At 41.5% G+C, this 17,601-nt stretch overlaps 1 protein-coding gene across 26 annotated transcripts in view; it reads right to left on the minus strand.

Annotated features, from left to right (window-relative positions):
* Positions 1–16,108: 16,108 nt before the first annotated feature.
* Positions 16,109–17,601, minus strand: part of SNAP91 (synaptosome associated protein 91) — a gene marked incomplete at both ends in the record, with an annotated part of 63,549 nt that continues 62,056 nt past the window's right edge. For all 26 annotated transcript variants that reach the window (XM_080340804.1, XM_080340803.1, XM_080340800.1 and 23 more), the window contains one exon: positions 16,109–16,201. In XM_080340804.1, the coding sequence (XP_080196930.1) occupies positions 16,109–16,201 (93 nt within the window). The remainder of the gene's footprint in view (positions 16,202–17,601) is intronic.

The following is a 17,601-nucleotide window of genomic DNA, read 5'->3' on the forward strand; positions in this document are numbered from 1 at the left end:
GGGAGAAGAGAAGGAAAAGGTGAAGATCGTGGTCACCCCCAAAAAAGTACAGTGCCTTACTGAATGGAAGAAAACATTATTTATATTTTTCCTACAGTGAAAGGCAACCCTAGTTTTTACATTCTTTTGCTTTCTCTTGAATGATTAACTCATCAGCTGAATATTGTTGACTCTTGTACAGGAGCGAAACGTCCTGCTTGGTGGTGGGGATACAACATGCCCTCAAATGCCAGTAGGGGTTTCCCCTCCCAAACACACAAACACACACACACACACACACACGCACAGAGTTTTTCTGCCATGCTTGTCTATGCAGGCTCTGGCTGCATTCCAGAGCTGCGGTGAGCTACATGGTAAAAGAACAACCAGTTGCTGGTGGTTTAACCAACATCTTCCCACAGGGACAGGGGTTTGTTTTGTTACCAAACTCCTGCTGCTTATTGTGAGTTTGAGCTCAGACCTGGTCTTCTTAAATGGTGGACATGAACAGAGGCTTCCAGGTACGTGGCCACTGACATTTTATTGTTTGATACATTTTGCTGTATTCATCCATGGAGTATGTATGGAGTCATTTTTAATAATGGTGGGTTGAAACGGTAAGCTCCAGTAATCAAACACTGCATCCCTTTCTCCTCTCATTTACAATGGTGAACCTTAGAGGGAACTTTGACCTACTGCATAACACATGTATTTATTTGTCATAGAGCATTATACACTAGGCACTTATGATCTATAAACAGGTTTCTTTCTTTTAGAAGGAAATAAAAAGCAAGCCAATCCTCAAAAGGGAAAATAGTTTTGACAGTGTTCAATTTAGATATGATACTTTATTGCCTATAAATTAATCTGTTACAACAGTGATCTGTGACCAAGTAATGCTGCTTATATGACTGATGTGCTTGAGTTATTCACTTCTTGCTTATTGATTTTTCCTTACTGGTTGGGACTAAATAAAGTCAGACATCTGCGCAATGACCGATGTGAGGTTAGTTTTCTGTCCATACTGTGAAAACAGTGTCCACAAGATAAAAAAAAAAAATACAGCGGCCACTAATTGCATTTTACTACCTTTAAACTGGTAGAAAATTGTCTTAATGGGGTTACAACTTTAGAAGTAGTTTTGGCTGTTATTTTGATGTACAAATCCATAGTACACCACATGCACACACATAAGGAGAGGCAGCTTTAAATTCATCTTCAGCTTGAAGGCTCTGCAGAGATTGCATTAGTTATTTCCAGCTACAAGCATAAAAGAAAGGCCACAGAGTGTGTGTGCATTTCTTCTCAATTCACCCATCATCTTTGCATCCTTCACATTAATGACACCAACCTTGCCCCCACCCTATGCTTTATGCATTCATCATCAGGCTAATGAAGCACCTTTTCTTGATTTCCTTTTGCATATTGGAAGGTTTACAAACAGACCACCTTGAACTTGTCAATGTGTTTTTTTCACATTAGTCCTATGCCTAGGAATTGTTTTTCATGCCTTTGACTCTTAGGACAACTATTTTTATAGTGCGGAAAAGTTCTGGCTCTCCCTGTTCCAGTAATGTATGGAACTGATGCTGCTGCTCCCCTCCAGGACAGCTGCAAAACATGTACCTCAGTCCTACAAGCAACAAACTCCATCAGTTCCCTGTTCACTTCTGTGTGCTGCTTCGGACTGCTTTCCTTAGTCTTCCAAGAGATTTACATCAGGCATGCACACAGCTGAGGGATGAAAGTGACTGGGGAACCCATCCCAGCTCCACTGCAGAGACTCTGGAGGAAATGCAGCCAGGGCAGGTCCAGACACCCTCCTCCCAGTATTCCCGTCACTGATGTACAGGCTCAGACATCTCTCGTCCTGTGAATCTAGTGCTACACCTCTTCCACCACACACAGCACATCCTCCCGTCCCATCTCATCCCATCCCGTCCCATCCCATCCCTTCCCATCCCATCCCATCCCATCCCATCCCATCCCATCCCATCCCATCCCATCCCATCCCATCCCATCCCCTCCCCTCTCTCTGGGAAAGAGAGCTCCTTGACTGCATGGAACAGTGCCAACCAGGGTCCCAGACAGGAGCTATGCCTATATGGGGTTCCCGGCAGGGCTCACCTTGGCTCACCTTGCTCCAGCCTCTCCTTGAGTGCCTCCATTGGCCAGAGCATCTGCACAGTCTCACTGTGCCTATGCCTCCTTGGAGTCCTGCCCTTTGGAGCAAGACTAGCCTCTCTCTATGCTTCAGTGCCATTTGCAACTTCATCTCACATTTCCCTGCCCATCTTGGGTTCTCTCTGTTGCTAATTCCACTTTTTAATTTTTTAAATTGGGCCGCTTTGGGGTTTCGCCTCATTTTCTATTTAAACACCAAACACATAAAATTAAATTAAATAAACAATATTTGACCACTAGTGCTATACAGTGAGGAACTTGGTTTTCTGTCCAAGAGAAACCACTTCAAAGCGCTATTAAGGTAACAGCTGCAAACAGAGAACAAATCTGGACCCAGCCTTGGGAAATGCTTTCATAAGCTCTGAGTCAACATAAATGCAGGCTGTCGGCTGAAGGAGCGATCTTGTGACATGCCTTACAAAACAGCTCCGGGCTGCCTTGACAGCTCCTCCTGCCATGGATGCTGATTGAAGGAGAGGGCACAGGCACTGGACCACAGCAGCAAGCACAGGGTTTCATCTCCTAGACACGTCCTCCTCTCCAGGGGAAGCTTTATTTAATTTCACTGTTTTAACTGACTGCAAAAATAACAATAATTTGATGCTATTAATCAGATTATACTAACTGGCCTGTGAATGGCTTCCATAGCCTCTCAAGTTCCACTGGAATAACAGTTTCAAATGAAAAGGGAACGATGCCCGGCAGGGAGATGTGCCTGTGTGGGAGCCACATCTGCTCAACACCTGGAGGAATTTGGCAAGGACCTTCTTGGTAGCTGGCTGCAGGGTAGGTTTATCACACCAGGTTTTGAAGCTTGCGGCCCAGGTAAGGTCTCGTTGCAGCAGCACAGCCTTCTAGGGCTAATCCAAGAACTAACCCTGGAAAAGAGAAGCTATAGATGTTGTAGATAGGTCTTGTCTGCAGCGTTTCTTTACAAACCATTTGTAAAAGAGAAAATCCCAACTCTATAGAAGGGCTAACACCTTCATATTCCAGTGTGTACAGTGAAGAACACCTGGCTTTCCCCCCCTCAACACCATTAAACAACATAAACTGAAAGCACTGTAAATGTTGAAAAGAACATAAGAAACCCCATGCTTCGCTATATCCGTATACCAGTCCTATTTTTTAACACACAAGGGGGAGCTAGGGCCGTAAGTGTAGCCCATTTGCTAAGCCCAAGCTGGCCCTTGTGTGCTCGTCTCTCACCACATCAGACAGAGCCCGTGTACAGAGTGAAAATTACATAGTCCTGGGACAGAGGGGTGCAACCACATACTTTTCCAGGCCACAACACAGTGGGTTTTTTTGTTTGTTTGGGGGATTTTTTGTTTTGGTTTGGTTTTATTTCTATTTGGCAAAGGCTAAGCTTCAAGGCAAGTATTTTTAGACGTATAAGAAGTCACATTTCTAGATCTAGAAGCCACCTCCCTCCTCCTAATTTGAAAGCAAAATTTCTGTAAATTTTTGGGCTTGTCTGGCAATGTCACTGTGGAACCAAATATATCATGGGAGAAACATAATAAACCCACAGCTCAGACATGCCAGGCTGATGGGAAACCAGGTTATCTATGAAGCAGACAATTTCTAAAATAACTGCAAGATTCTGAGCCATTCTTGAAGATTAGTTGACATGACTATTTTCTACTACCTATTGACTAAGTGCATGGAAATAATGTTTTCAAGCAATCAGGGTTTTTTGGGGGGTTGTTTTGCTTTGTTTTCATTTTAGTGGGATGCCAATGTCATTATTCCCTCAGCAGAGAGCTTTTTAGGCACCTCTACCAAATACAGAATGAGGGGAAATCCAAAGTCAGTATCTCCCAGTGGTGATGATGATCAGCCTTCTACAGATGTGAGAATGTTTTGGCAGATATCTAAACAACATCTAGATAATATGGCTATTAAAACCCACAAAACTTTCAGTGAGAGCAAAGCAGTTCAGACCTGTGTCATGGGCAGATTACGGCTGGTAGCCATGTTCTGCCTCTCCTTATTGCCCCTTACACATTCATAGCATGTGAATGCAGTTCAGCTAGCAAGGAAAATAAACCTGCACTCTGAATCTGTTAATGCCACCACCACCTTTATTTGAGACATGCCTAAAATTCTCCCTTCTGTTATTTCCATCTACTGGCATCATTATATTCATTGGGAGATCCCCCCAGATGGGCACATTCACTAACTTGGAAGCAAGTACCCCGCTGCTGACCCCCACCTGCACAGTGGAGCATCTCGCATCAAACGCACTGCTCCATAGGCTTGTGTATCAGGCAGCTTCCAGTTGCAACCCAGAGAAACTGCTGATAAACCAGCTCTACGGTGGGGAAAAAACAGTTAGAGTTACCAAACAAGGTATATTACATTTTTCCAACCCATACATAGCAGCTTTGTTACAAAGAAGGTACAGTCACAGATTTCAGAGACCTTGCTGAAAATATAGGTATCAAGTGTATCATGTGTGTATATACATATATATGGTACATTAGTGAATACACTATATGTATATATAACTGTACATTACATACATAGTAGTGTGACCAAAATGTGATACTCAAATGGTATATGAGGAGGAGCTAAAGATGCTGCCACAGCATTTGAGACACCCATCTTGTGCCCACACACCACCCTATCTCCTCCCTCACCTCTTCCATCACCCTCCAGAGACCTGCAGCTTCTTATTGTTTCTGTCTCTCCTGCCAGTGACCCAAGGAAGCCACACGTGGGAGGAACAGAGTTTGAGGATGCTGCATTCAAAGGGCTGAGGGAGGGTGTATGGTCCCATCTCCTATAGAGCCCCTCTGCCCTGCTGTCTTTGCTGCATGCCTTCACTCCACTGCTGTGTCCCGTTTTGGATGCTGCCCTTCACGGAAGGTGCAGACCAGCTGAAGATAATGCAGAGGATACCAAGACTGGCCAGATATCTAGAAAACTACTGAACACGCAGGGCATAAAACAGAAGAATGACCATGGTAACCATCTTCAAATACCATTTTACTGCGGCAAAAAAGTGGGAGTATCTCCATGGACAGAAGAAATCAAAGTTCAATGCACAGTGAGGACGAATCAGGTAATACAGCAGCAGCAGCTTTCTCAGCGTGAAGGTGGTGATGTCCCAGAGTGGTGTTTGGAGAGGCTGTGGTGTCACGATTGATGGAGGTCTTTTAGAAAAATCTGTTGGGCATTACACAACCTTGGCTTTAGAGCAGGGGAACAGAGTAGGTTGCCTTATAGTTTCTATGATTTCTATCTTACGATCCTACCCAGCAGTCTTAAAGTGGAAACTAGACATGCTCTGAATGCATTGCCTTTGCAGTGGAGTGCAGCAAGCTGTGTTGGTCTTGTTTATCTGTAACAGAGAGCCAACTTTTAAGTGAAACAGCATGCACAGTTATACAGAACTTTTATATTGGCAATAAAATGCTTTGGCCAAGAGAAAAATATTATATTTCTCACAAGAGTCTGTTCCAGTATAGTGTAGATTGACTCAGCTTAGCTCTTCAGTTTGGCTTGGGGAAAATGATTTCATTTTAGTTGCATCTATCCTCCATCTCTGACAGATCTATCAAAATACTGGATTTACCAGTTAAACTTTCCAGTCACTGTAAGTTCCATCTCAAATGGCAAAGCCTGGCTGGAAAGCTGAACTATACAACTAGAAAATTAATATTCTGTAAGCCTACCAGCTATTTTAAAGGTCATCAAATGAGAGAAGCACATCCACTACAGGGTCTTCACACAAAGTCATAATGAACTGGGCTGTAAACAGTTCATCACAAGACCAGCTAGTTCATTTTAAGATTTCCAGACCAACCACTTGCAATACTACGTCAGTGTAAAGTGCTTTACTTAACATGTTAAATGAAGGTTGTTCCTATATTAGCTCCCAAAGGGGTAACGGCACAACAAAGGCAACGTTGCGGGTTTGGGACGGGAATTTCCTTGCTCAAGACAGAAAGTGTCTGTGGGGTACAGGCTGGAGTAGGTATCACTGCAGCTCCCAGGGCTTGCATTTCTTTTGCATTTCTCTATTCCTCTAAAATTTGGATTTGAATGAAATGTAGATGATTTGCCCATTTCTCAGTATATACTCCTCATCTAAAGAGAGACGAAAGTTGTAAGTGATACATTAGCAAATTCTTTGAGGTATTTTTAAAAGCTGTTAAAGCACAAATGACTGAAATCCAGACTTCAATAAATGTTGGCAGAAAGGAAAAAAAAAATGGAGCTGCCTGAAAAATCCATAAGCCAGGCTAAATAACAGAGTAGGATAAGAATTAATCTTGATGATCAGTCATGAAGCCAGGTGTCTAAAGAAGCAAAATATTTTAACAGATATATGAGCTACTTTATTACAATCAATATTTGCCAGGCTCCTGAAATCCTAGGGAAATCAATCCTGGGTACAAAATACTGTGTTTTGAGTGGACAGAATAGTGTAACTCTTTTCTAAATTACATTTAACTGTGCTGATTACATATATGCAAGATGTGTATACCAAAACCTAATGTTAATAGCCATCATGAACATCATCTGTCAGGCTATGTTTTAAAATCTTCAGAAAATTAATACTTTGCTTTGGAACTACAAGGTGAACTTTTTCTAGGTAACTAAAGATACAGGTTCTGCAGAAACCAAGAAGGCATAAGCCAACACAGAAATAAGTATAATCTGACCTCTAGTAGCACAGTTACAGATCTGCTCAGGAAAAAGAGGCTTACTTAGCAGTATCTCACACTGAATAGTGTGCTGAGCATTACAGACTTATACACACGTTAGTTTAATAATTATTACTTACAATCTTAAATAGTAGCTGAGCATTTAAATAGAGAATCTCCTTACTGTCAGTATGTAATTTATTTATGTTACTTCAAAAAAACCCAGTATTTTTTCTATGGTCTCTTTGTTAATAAATAGGAATCGACCCTCTCTCTAGTCTTTATGAGTATTATAGCAATAAGAATGTGATTTCATCTGCATATCTGGGATTTTAAAATATGAAGAGAAATTTTAGAGAGGAAAATAAATGAATGAATTATTAGCCAAATAACTAGCCTAATTTGATTTCATGTAAGCTCAGGAAGATGCTTAAAAACAGCCCATGCACAAAAACAGATGCAGTGCTGGGTGATGTGAGTGCCATTGGAATTAATGGAGCTTTTGTGTCAATTAAAAACTAGCTACGGTGTACCGAATGCTGCCTTACCTCTCTCCCTGCCTGAGCCCAGCCCATGCTTTAGAGAGCAAAATATTTTAACCATCTTACAGGCATTACAGACGGTCAAATATTTTCAGAGAGAGATGCAAATTTCCAGTATGACTTGCTTTGGAGACAAGGGCTCTATAAGCAAAGCTTGCACAACCAGATCTCCAAGAAATCATAATAAGGTAAGCAGCTGAATTTCCATCAATATCACTTCTGAAATTAGGACACTGTATTGAGCTACAGGAAAGTGTTTCAGTCATGCTGCTGCAAAGGTTCACAGGAAGAAACACAAAGCAAACTGCAGTGCTTGTGGCACAGAAGCCAGGCAGCAAAGCAAAGTCACTATCTGCCTGCAAATTTATATATTTAGTTACACATATGTTTATATATTTAAATATACATTCTAAATCAGGACAGCTCATGTCCCATAAAGTGCAGGGCTGAGCAAAGTCTGGTGTGTTTTCTCATCCCTGAGCAGGAAAGATGCTAGATAGCTTCTAGATACCGACACAGTGGGGTGGAGGTGAGCTGCGAAGTGGTTTCGCAGTAATTTCAATACATTGCTGGAAACCTGTTCTTCCAAGCACAAAGGGAACGGTGTGCTCTATCCTACAGGCATGCCCACAGAAATAGCTGCTAAAATTGGTTCGTCCTATAAAAATGGAAAGACCAAAACCTCAAAGTGGCTGAAGCCCTATGACCAAATTAAGATAATTAGTGCAAAGTTTCAGAAGACATCTGTAGATTCAAAGATGCTCTGATACCTAAGCCAGAATTTGTACACTAAGACAATCTTACTTGTACAGACTTCTAGTTTCAATACTACTGCTTTTCACTGGTTCTTCCTTTGCTAATCTACTAAATTTGGTCTTTCCATGTTTCAAAAGAGAAGTGATTTGTTCTTCTTGATTTTTCAGAATAAAGCCAAATTTCAGAGTTTTGAAACTGCTCTTTCAGTTGGTTGGAACTAGTGTGGGCTTATTCCAATAAGGAAGAATTGCTAAAAACTCTCTTGATTGATGAATCCAGACTGATAGGGTATAATTATAGACGCATCACAGATACATAAAACTTAGTCCTATGCTTAACTGTAGAATTCCTAACCTCACATTTGAGTAGTATTTCACAAAATGCCCTTTATTTATACACAGACACACTCGGAATATAAAATACCGCTTCTTTTAAAGCTTAGTATCTGCTTGTACCTGTACCTTGCTCTTGTGCACAAAAATCTATTTGGTGACATTCAACACTCAGGCTGCACACCTGCAGTAGGTTACAAAGCTGAGGGCACAGACCTGATCACTCCCTGTGATTAGGCTGTTCCCCCACTGCTCGATTGCCCACCCCTTCCCTCAATTCCAGACAACCACAGCCCAAAGGAAGCACCGTCTATTCCCCACATCATTCCCAGTGCATCCATCCCAGCCTACTTCTCTTTCCCCTCCTTAGTGTAATATTATCCCCACTCCCACACAGGCATCCTCTTCCCAGGCCTGGATGAGCAGAATTACAGATAAGGACTATGAGAAGGAGCAACTCGATGTTCTTAAGAGAGCCAGTGAGAATCCCTCCTACCCTATATAACAGAGATCCCACCACCTTCTGAGTAGTTATCATTAATAGCTAACCTGTCCTCAGCTACTGGTTTAAATCTGAAAGATAGATGCAGCTTTGCCTCTCATCTGAGATCATGGTTCCTTGGGTCTTTGCAGTAGCTTCATGTAGCATTGTGCCTTCAATGTTACCGCTGTTGCACTTAGTGGTATGAAATGTCTGCTTCCAACAAAGTGCGTAAGTGCTTTAGCAAGGCCTTCAAAAAGATGGTGTGATGGTGTCACGGAGAGCACCCCGAGGTTAATTTAAGGGGCAACAGGGTCCAAAACAACTTTTATTAAACCAGTGAGAAACAGGGTTTTAGCACTCCAAAAGTGACTTAAATAAAGGTTCAGATATCAGTTGAGGAAAATTATTTAGGGGCAGCAACCAATACAACAGGCGGTCCACAGAGTGCATGCACGTGGCTTCACTCAAAACAATGCCAGAGTCGCCCCTGAGTCCCGGAGAAGTACACACTTGCCTAAACACGGTGCGGGATTATTTTTAAAGAGATACACGTACTCGTAGTGAATATGGGAAGTGTACGCTCGCGATTCCACGAGAGTTAATTTACTTACATGTGCAAATGTGCACGGAATATTACACGTGCTTACGTGGAAGCACGGGAGGAAAATACACCCACGATTCTGCGAGGATTAATTTTACACGCGCTCACATGGAGCACGGAAGTTATACGTGCATATGTGCACGGGAAGTATAAATATACTCGCAATCCTGCGAGAAGTTTTACTCACAGCCGTGGCGGCGAGGCAAGCGGAGACTCCGTTCCAGGGAGTGGGGGTGGGGGCAGTGGCTCCTGGCGGCAGTGGCTAAGCTCGTGCTCCGAGAGACCCATGACAAAATGGGCAGAGTCTCGACGAGAGTCCCGTTTTTGTTACCTGATCAGACCTGACTGTAGGCATTGTAGAAGCTTCTCTGCACCCTCCACACTGGCTGTGGGTGCCCCCGAAGCCTCCCAAAAACATCCCCCACGCTGGGCGTAGGCAAATGGCCCTGGCCAGGGTGCTCTGGGGCCAAACAAAAGAAGCTGTTAGCCTCAAGTAGCAAGGAGAGAGGGAGATGTGCCCACTCCTCCATACTGAAGGAGGGAGGGGGAGAGAGAGGGCAGCGAGGGGGAGAGAGGGGGGGTTACATTCTGCCACAGGTGGATACAGAGGTAAACTGACAAATCTCTTCTGTCATACTAAACTATATTTCAAAAATAGGGGTCAGACTTCACTGTGTTCAATCATGAACATTTGAATGTAGATGCTTCACAGTGCTGTTGCAGGGTAGACATTCATCAGACCCTTCACAGGTTTCCCTGCAACACCAGGGAAGAAGTTTGCTCACCTTAGTCCTTGCAGTAGAAGTAACTCCCATGATCCCCACATTTCTTCACTTGTTTCAGTTTTTGCTTCTGCTCTACCACCTTTGCTAACTCCCAAAGACAACTATTCTTACACTTATTATTGCATTCAGAGATGTCTTGGCAACAGAATAAGCATCAGGCTTTTGCTACCCATATCATTTGCACAGATTAATTAAGGGAAAGGGAAGAGGTGGTGAATCTTTAGGAGCCAAGATTTATATGTATAGCCTCTCTCCTTCTGTAATCCCATATCTGAAATTCTTATTTTGTCCCGTCATTACCACTCAACGTCTGCCACTTCCCACACTGCTCAGAGCACCAGCAATATACAATACATGGAAAAAAGGTTTTATCTTTTAATAAAATTTCAAATATATTTCATGTTCTAGAAGAGCAGGATCAGTAACTCAGAGTATTATCTTTATATCACTGCCACTGTTTCTACCATAGGAAGTTTCAGGCGGCTTTTCTAGGCACTACGAGTTGTCGGGATTCTTTATTCCCCATGTAGAAACAGTTTCCTGAGGCAGCTCTTATTCTGGGGCAAGATATAGGAAGGAGGAGCAGGATCAAAGATTAATGCCAAAAAAGACAAAACAATGTCAGCTGTCACTACTGGACATTTCATGAACTAGATGCTGTCACCCACCAGTAAGTAGCACCTCATATTACCAAAGTCTTATATGCATTTACAAAGCAAATCTTCCCCTTCCCCCCGCCCCCAGCTATCGTTTTTGCTCTAGACTTTCCTGCCTGCTTTTTTTAAAAGCAATTTATTAGATTTTTCAGTTGTCTTACTAAATCTTAGGAATGGAACTCTGGCGTAGCCACCTGATTTTGCAACCATCCTGAAATGTTAAGGTGGTCCTCAGGATCTGAGAAGACAACAATTATTTAGTTTTCACCATCCAGGCTTTCACCTAGGGAAACACTAGCATCAATCCAGAAGCCCTCAACTCAAACTACAGTACATTTTGAAAGGCAAATATTATATAACACAGCTAAGAATCTCAAATAAAGCCAGTTAAAATGAGTGACCAATGAATGCAGAAGACAAACAACAGACAGTGCTAGCCCCAAACATTCAAAAAAATAGTTAGCTTTACAGAATCTTTTTTTTGTTTTGTTTTGTTCAAACATCTACAATAAGCTAAGCTCATGTTCTCCAGGTATTTACCAACCCCTAAGGCCCTGAAGGCTTAAAGGAGAGCTACCAAAGTCTCATGCAACCAGAGGTGCCAGCTTCTAAAGAAGTCAGCACACAGAATAGCAAGAACTTGGGGAAGGGTTATATCAGCTGCTTGAAACTTGTCCTCCCCTCATGAAAAATGCAGGGGAAGGAGACAGTTGCTTCCCCCTCACCCACTCTATAGATTGTAGTGAGAAGTGATTAGTCATTACAGAACACAGATGCGCTCATGCCTGATTGATGAAACTCAGATGGTAACAAGAACATGTTCTCATCTACAGGCCAGGAGACAACCACTTGTTTTACTTCCAAGACAGATTTTATAACTCCTTTGCGATGGGGAGAGCAAGAGTCACTTTTGTTTAGCCTTACTCAGCATGCTGGGGAAATAGACTGGTTTTACTTCTTACAGTGTGTAAGCTTCTTGCTATTCCACCAAGTTTGCTCTCTCTCTACGCTTCCATTTCCTCACAATTTGTCAAATGCCGCATGTACGACAGGCTTGCACGAAGCTGTTGGCCGTGAGATGTATACTAAACTAACAAGAAGAAGGACCAAGCATTGTGGACATGTTGCAGAAAGGCAACTGCAAGAGCATGTACCTGGCAGAGAAAAAGGCCTCATGCTGACGTTTTGCCTCTTGAAACGCATAACAGTATATCTTATAGAAATAATCAAAGTTTGTTATAGAGAACATTCATTGGCAATTCAGTAGTTCTGCATTATCTTAATTAGAACTACACACCAATGAACTGCTCTGACTACATTTGCATCCTGTGTTTGGTTATGACTGTCCTCTGGAAATGCCGTCCTCATTTTGCAAAGGCACACAAAATACAGTGGTAAGAAGTTAAGCACTCCCTGTGTACGGTGGCACACAGTGCGTAGGAAGGTTGGGCAAAACTTGATCAGCCAGAGCCTGAGAGCACCATGAGCCTTTCAGGGGAAGCAGTTACCTTGTTCAGGTCTTGGTGCTCAAATAGGGAGAAAACACAGTGATTTGCTGAGCCTTACCGATTTATAATCTAGGACAGTCTGACTCAGCAGGACACTCATCCTAAGGCTGAATATGCATAAAAATCAACTTTTCAAATGCCAAAATTGAGAGATTCAGAATATCAATGTTGTAGCCAGTAAAAAAACCAAAATGAATAATCAAAAAACCTCTCAGGCCATGGTACTGCCCTGCTGGTTGGACATCTTGGAAATGTCTTTGGAAACCAATTCAAGATTCAAATCTTACCAGAGCATAATTGAGTCGCTTCAGTGTTTTGTTGTTTATAGAGTACTTCTAAGCAACCCCTGGCATTCAGTGCTGCTTCATCTCTCTCATTTTGTTACTCAGTCAAGGAGGTGTCTACTTAGTCACCTCATACCAGAAAGGCTTTAATTTACTAGACTTTATGAAATGTTTTATCCTCCTTTTATCCTGCCATAAGATGAACCTTAGCACAAGCAATTCCTATAGCACCGTAGCTGTGCTAGGTCTCAATAAGCTCTTGAATGATACCTCATAGGAAAGAAATCAGGACTAGTATTATAAACTTTCACAGTTCCAATATTATTCAAGTTTAAGGAGATGGGGAGCTTTAATGAGGTGTGATATGTCAAACTAGAGAATTCTGCTCTCCCCACTTTTCTTGTGGCTTTGTGTTCAGCCTGGCTTTGTATGGATCTCTCCTGTACTGCTTAAAGATCAGCAATGTGCAGCAGAATCAGCAATCAGTGTCAGGACCTAAACACATTTTTCCCCTCTCAAAGTATATCATTATGTTCAATATCTCAGTCATCATGAAACTGGCAACAGAATATTTACTTTGATCAAGGTGTTTATTGCATCTCAGAGGGCACACATGCACTGGGGTTTTTTGTTTTTGTTATTTTTTTTTTTAACTGAAATACAAAGAAGAGCCATTTTGAAATTAGCTTTTTATAGAACTTTTCCATCACGGTGTATGTTATCCCCACAGCAAATTCAGATACAACCACTTTTAATGGTACCATACATTGATTAAATAGTTCATTTGAAAGACTTCAGATGAATATCTTTCCAACCCAATATGCTTTTACAGAGAACTGCCAAGCCACTTGTAACACTGATCAACAGTGACCTCATTGAAGAGTCAAGATCTTACGCCAAGCCATCAGCAGAAACAGTATGAGAACAAATAAAAATTAAAGAAACACAGTATGTACAGTAAAGGGCATGGATCTCTGGATCAGAATTTAATCTAATCACCAATAGTACAAAAGCTACTCACAGCGCATTCGGGGCAATGGAGAAAACACTAGCCTAAGGCATACACAGGAAAGCACTAAATTAAGAGATGTACGTAAGAACTGAACAGAGATGAGTAACATCACTTGTAATGTTTTGACTACAGATATACCAAAGAGTGCTCCCGTATTTGAAATTCCTTAATGCCAGCACAACTATGACTGCTTTTTTCAACTACATGGAGAGAAATGGACCCTTTACTTCTTTTCAGTGCGTTTAGCAAGAACCGATAAATATGCCAATTTTAAATGCAAAATCTTAAATAATTAAAACAGATTTCAAAATAAAAACAGCAATAAATATGGTATTCTTTCAGATATGATTTTTCATTCTTGGTAAATCATTGAAAAAGTACTTGGAAGTTTATATTACTTTAAATTATCTTAACATATACAGTGCCACAAAAATAAAACATTTTTTCACAACAATTGAGATTCCTGTGACTGGAAAAAAAAATGTATTCCACACGATTTCATAAGTATTTTCCTTACTATCTGGTATTATCACACTATGTTTTGTAACAGATAAAGGAGAAATTGAGTCCTAGGGAAATTTTAGGTGTCCTCAAAAAGTTATATACATTGAAACCTTCAAAAACCACAGACATCGCTCCAAATGGCTCACCAAACAACAGCTGCATAATCTGTCCCTGTAGGATAGGTTCAGAAAAGCACTAGAAGGCATCAGAAACATACATCCATTGTTTAAATTGTAAAACACAAATAACCCAAGTACACAAATTTCGAGAGAGTAGGGATAACAGCTAAGGTAGTACACATTCCTAATGTTCACTTTCACAGCTGTGCTACACGTTTCAGGAGGAAGAGAAAGTCTGAGTAAGCACTGGGTTTGGTACTGGTGGCTCACTTTGAAACTCTGAGCATCCATTTTCAGACTCCAAACTCACATTTTTATCATCCAGTCAGAAAAACTGCAGCTGTGAATATAAAAAAAAAAAAAAGTATTAGATGAAAACCAGAATAATGAGTTAGATAAAGCACGTTCTAGAAAGAGCACCAAATCTGATCATTATTTCACACCTCAAAGGAGTTGTTATCAGTGTTTAATGAAGCAGCAGTCTTCCCACAGAGATTTATGAACCTGTCTACTATAAACCCAAGTCCAACAGACAGTTATGAACCTGTCTACTACAAACGCAAGTCCCAGCAATGAAGGTGCATCTCCATGCCTGGACATCTCCACCATGTGCCACGTACACCTTCCCAGGGCTGGAATTTGGAGAATGGGAAAGAGGTAATGGGTGGTGCCTACTAAGAGTAGCCTGATCTCATCCACTGCTGATAACTCCAGCACAGAGGGGGCTTAGAATAAGTCTTAGAATTAAGCTATAGGAAGAAAGAAAAGGGATTTACAAATAATGCTTTAAAGATATGAAATGATTGTCTTCTCCTCATCTGGCAAGTTATTCCAGTCTTAATTATAAAATGCCTACTTCTGCAATATTATTTTTTAATTGGCTTAAGTGTTCAATCTGATGTTTCTACTTGGCCCTCTTCACATCCTACTCCAAAACCCTCACATAATGTTTTTACCTTTTTTTTTTCCTGCCATTCTGTAGTACTGATTTCTTGCTTCCATTTTTTTTTTTTCTCCTTCATTTTTCCTTTTTATTTACTCCTCTGTCCTTCCCCACTGATGTTCTACATGGCACTGCTCAGGACCTCATGCCTCAGCATCCAGAAAAGCAGTGCCTTGAAAAATTGTATGGCAGGGGGAGAACATTAGCTGGCAGCAGTTAAGAGATGCAAACAACCTTCTCTTGATGATTAGGATACGCAAGTTCTTCCTCTTCTGATCCCTTCACACCTATGATACCAAATCTGCCTCCACACACTAGACTGGAACAACCCTTCAGCAGTTTTGCACCCAGTATTTTTACCTTGTTATGATTCTATTTGTGATTCTATTTGTTTCAGTATTAGTTTCAGGGGGAAAAAAAAAAAAAAAAAAGAAAAAAAAAGAAAAAAAAAGAAAAAATGTGAACCCTTGGACCAAGTGGAAACAAGGCAAAAATGGAAGTTATAGATTGAAGGTAATTTTTCCTGGTTGTTACTTTTGGCAAAAAAATAGTAGTCAAAAGTCAAGTTTCAGGCTAAAATTAAGACTGAGAATTCATTTTTTTTGTTTAAACCATCACATTATCAGTGCATGTTTCTACCTATCTCTGAAGCTACAACTTGAACAGTCATATTCAATCTACCAGCCTAATCAACATCTGTGTGCCAGACACATACCACAGCATAACATGCTTAGGCAGGCAGTCACAGAATACCTTATAGTTTACAAGAAATCCTTGATGTTAAGATCCGCTAATGGGTCCTTTGTTGGAGGTTTCTTGGGACTCTGAGTAGCAGGAGTTGGGCTTGGAGAAAGCTAACAGACGGCAGCCAGGAAGGCAGAAGAAAAAAAAAGCAGACAGGGACACACAAGCATTAGGTAGATATAGCTGGTTCCCACACAAGCACATTGCAAGCATACAAAGTTCTAATTTTTCTAAAAGTTGAGCCTACTTCCATTTTGCTCAAGCATTGTTTAGACTCCATCATTACTACAATGTCAACAATGTTTGGCTGGTTTAATGCATAAGGCTATAGATACCACATATTTTAATTAGCATAGCTTCAAATCACTTTCTCCCAGTAAGACGGAATGTTGTTAGGATCATCAGCCCAGAGAGAAGTTATGCACTTGTTAGATGTTAAACACCAGGGTGCAGAATAAGCAGAGTGCGTGCTGCAGAGGACATGTGAAAATCCCAGCGACTGACATTTAAGTGCAAATTGTTCCAGATTAGTAGTGCAAATAAGAGCCTGAAGTGTACCAGAGATGTGAGTATACTATACTCTGTGCCTCCTTTGGTAGATATAAAAATCATCCATTATTCTACAGAAAGGGTTGGTTTTGCAAGTTCCATGCAACACTTTTCACTATGGAACCAGATGATTCTCCCATCCTGACCTTTCTTCCCCTTGTCCCCACCTTGCTCAGGGAACCAGGCATTTTGCACTGGAAGAAACCCAGTAAGCTAACAGTTCAAACCAGATCAACTTGCATTTACTGCACTTACTGTCATTAAAGAACTTGAGACCTTAAGCTTGTTCATGTGCAGAAGGTCAGTTTTCTGAAAAATGCTCTAGGTGGGCTGGGAGGGAGTATGCAGAGTGCAGCTCTAGTAAATGTTGACAAGCTCTGAACAGAATAGGAATGTCCATCAGCTTCATTTTGAGCTTTATTCAAATGTCCCCTAAAACCCAATCTTGGATGTAGTTAGCTGTAGGAGACTTTTCTAACCTGTTCCATTGGTCTTGTACAAGAGAATCGGAAAAAAAAAAAAGATCAAAGTGGTTCATGTGATCTGTTGCAAGTCAGCAGTTGGCTTGGATAGGCTTATTCTTTGCTGGGTAAAAAACTAGCTGGATGGCCAGACCCAAAGAATTGTGGTGAATGGAATTAAATCCAGTGAGCAGCCAGTCATGAGCAGTGTTCCCCAGGGTTTAGTACTGGGGCCTGTTCTGTTTAATATCTTTATCAGTGATAGGGACTAGAGGATCAAGTTCACCCTCAGTAAGTTTGCAAACAGCATCAAGTTGGGTGGGAGTGTTGATCTGCTGGAGGGTAGGAAGGCTCTACAGAGGGATGTGGACCAGCTGGATCACTGGGCTGAGGCCAATTATATGAGGTTTATCAAGGCCAAGTGCCGGGTCCTGCATTTGGGTCACAACATCCCTAGGCAGCACTACAGGCTCAGGGAAGAGTGGCTGGAAAGCTGCCTG

The sequence above is a fragment of the Nesoenas mayeri genome, assembly GCF_963082525.1.
Source record: "Nesoenas mayeri genome assembly, chromosome: 3".
Classification (NCBI taxonomy): Eukaryota; Metazoa; Chordata; class Aves; order Columbiformes; family Columbidae; genus Nesoenas; species Nesoenas mayeri.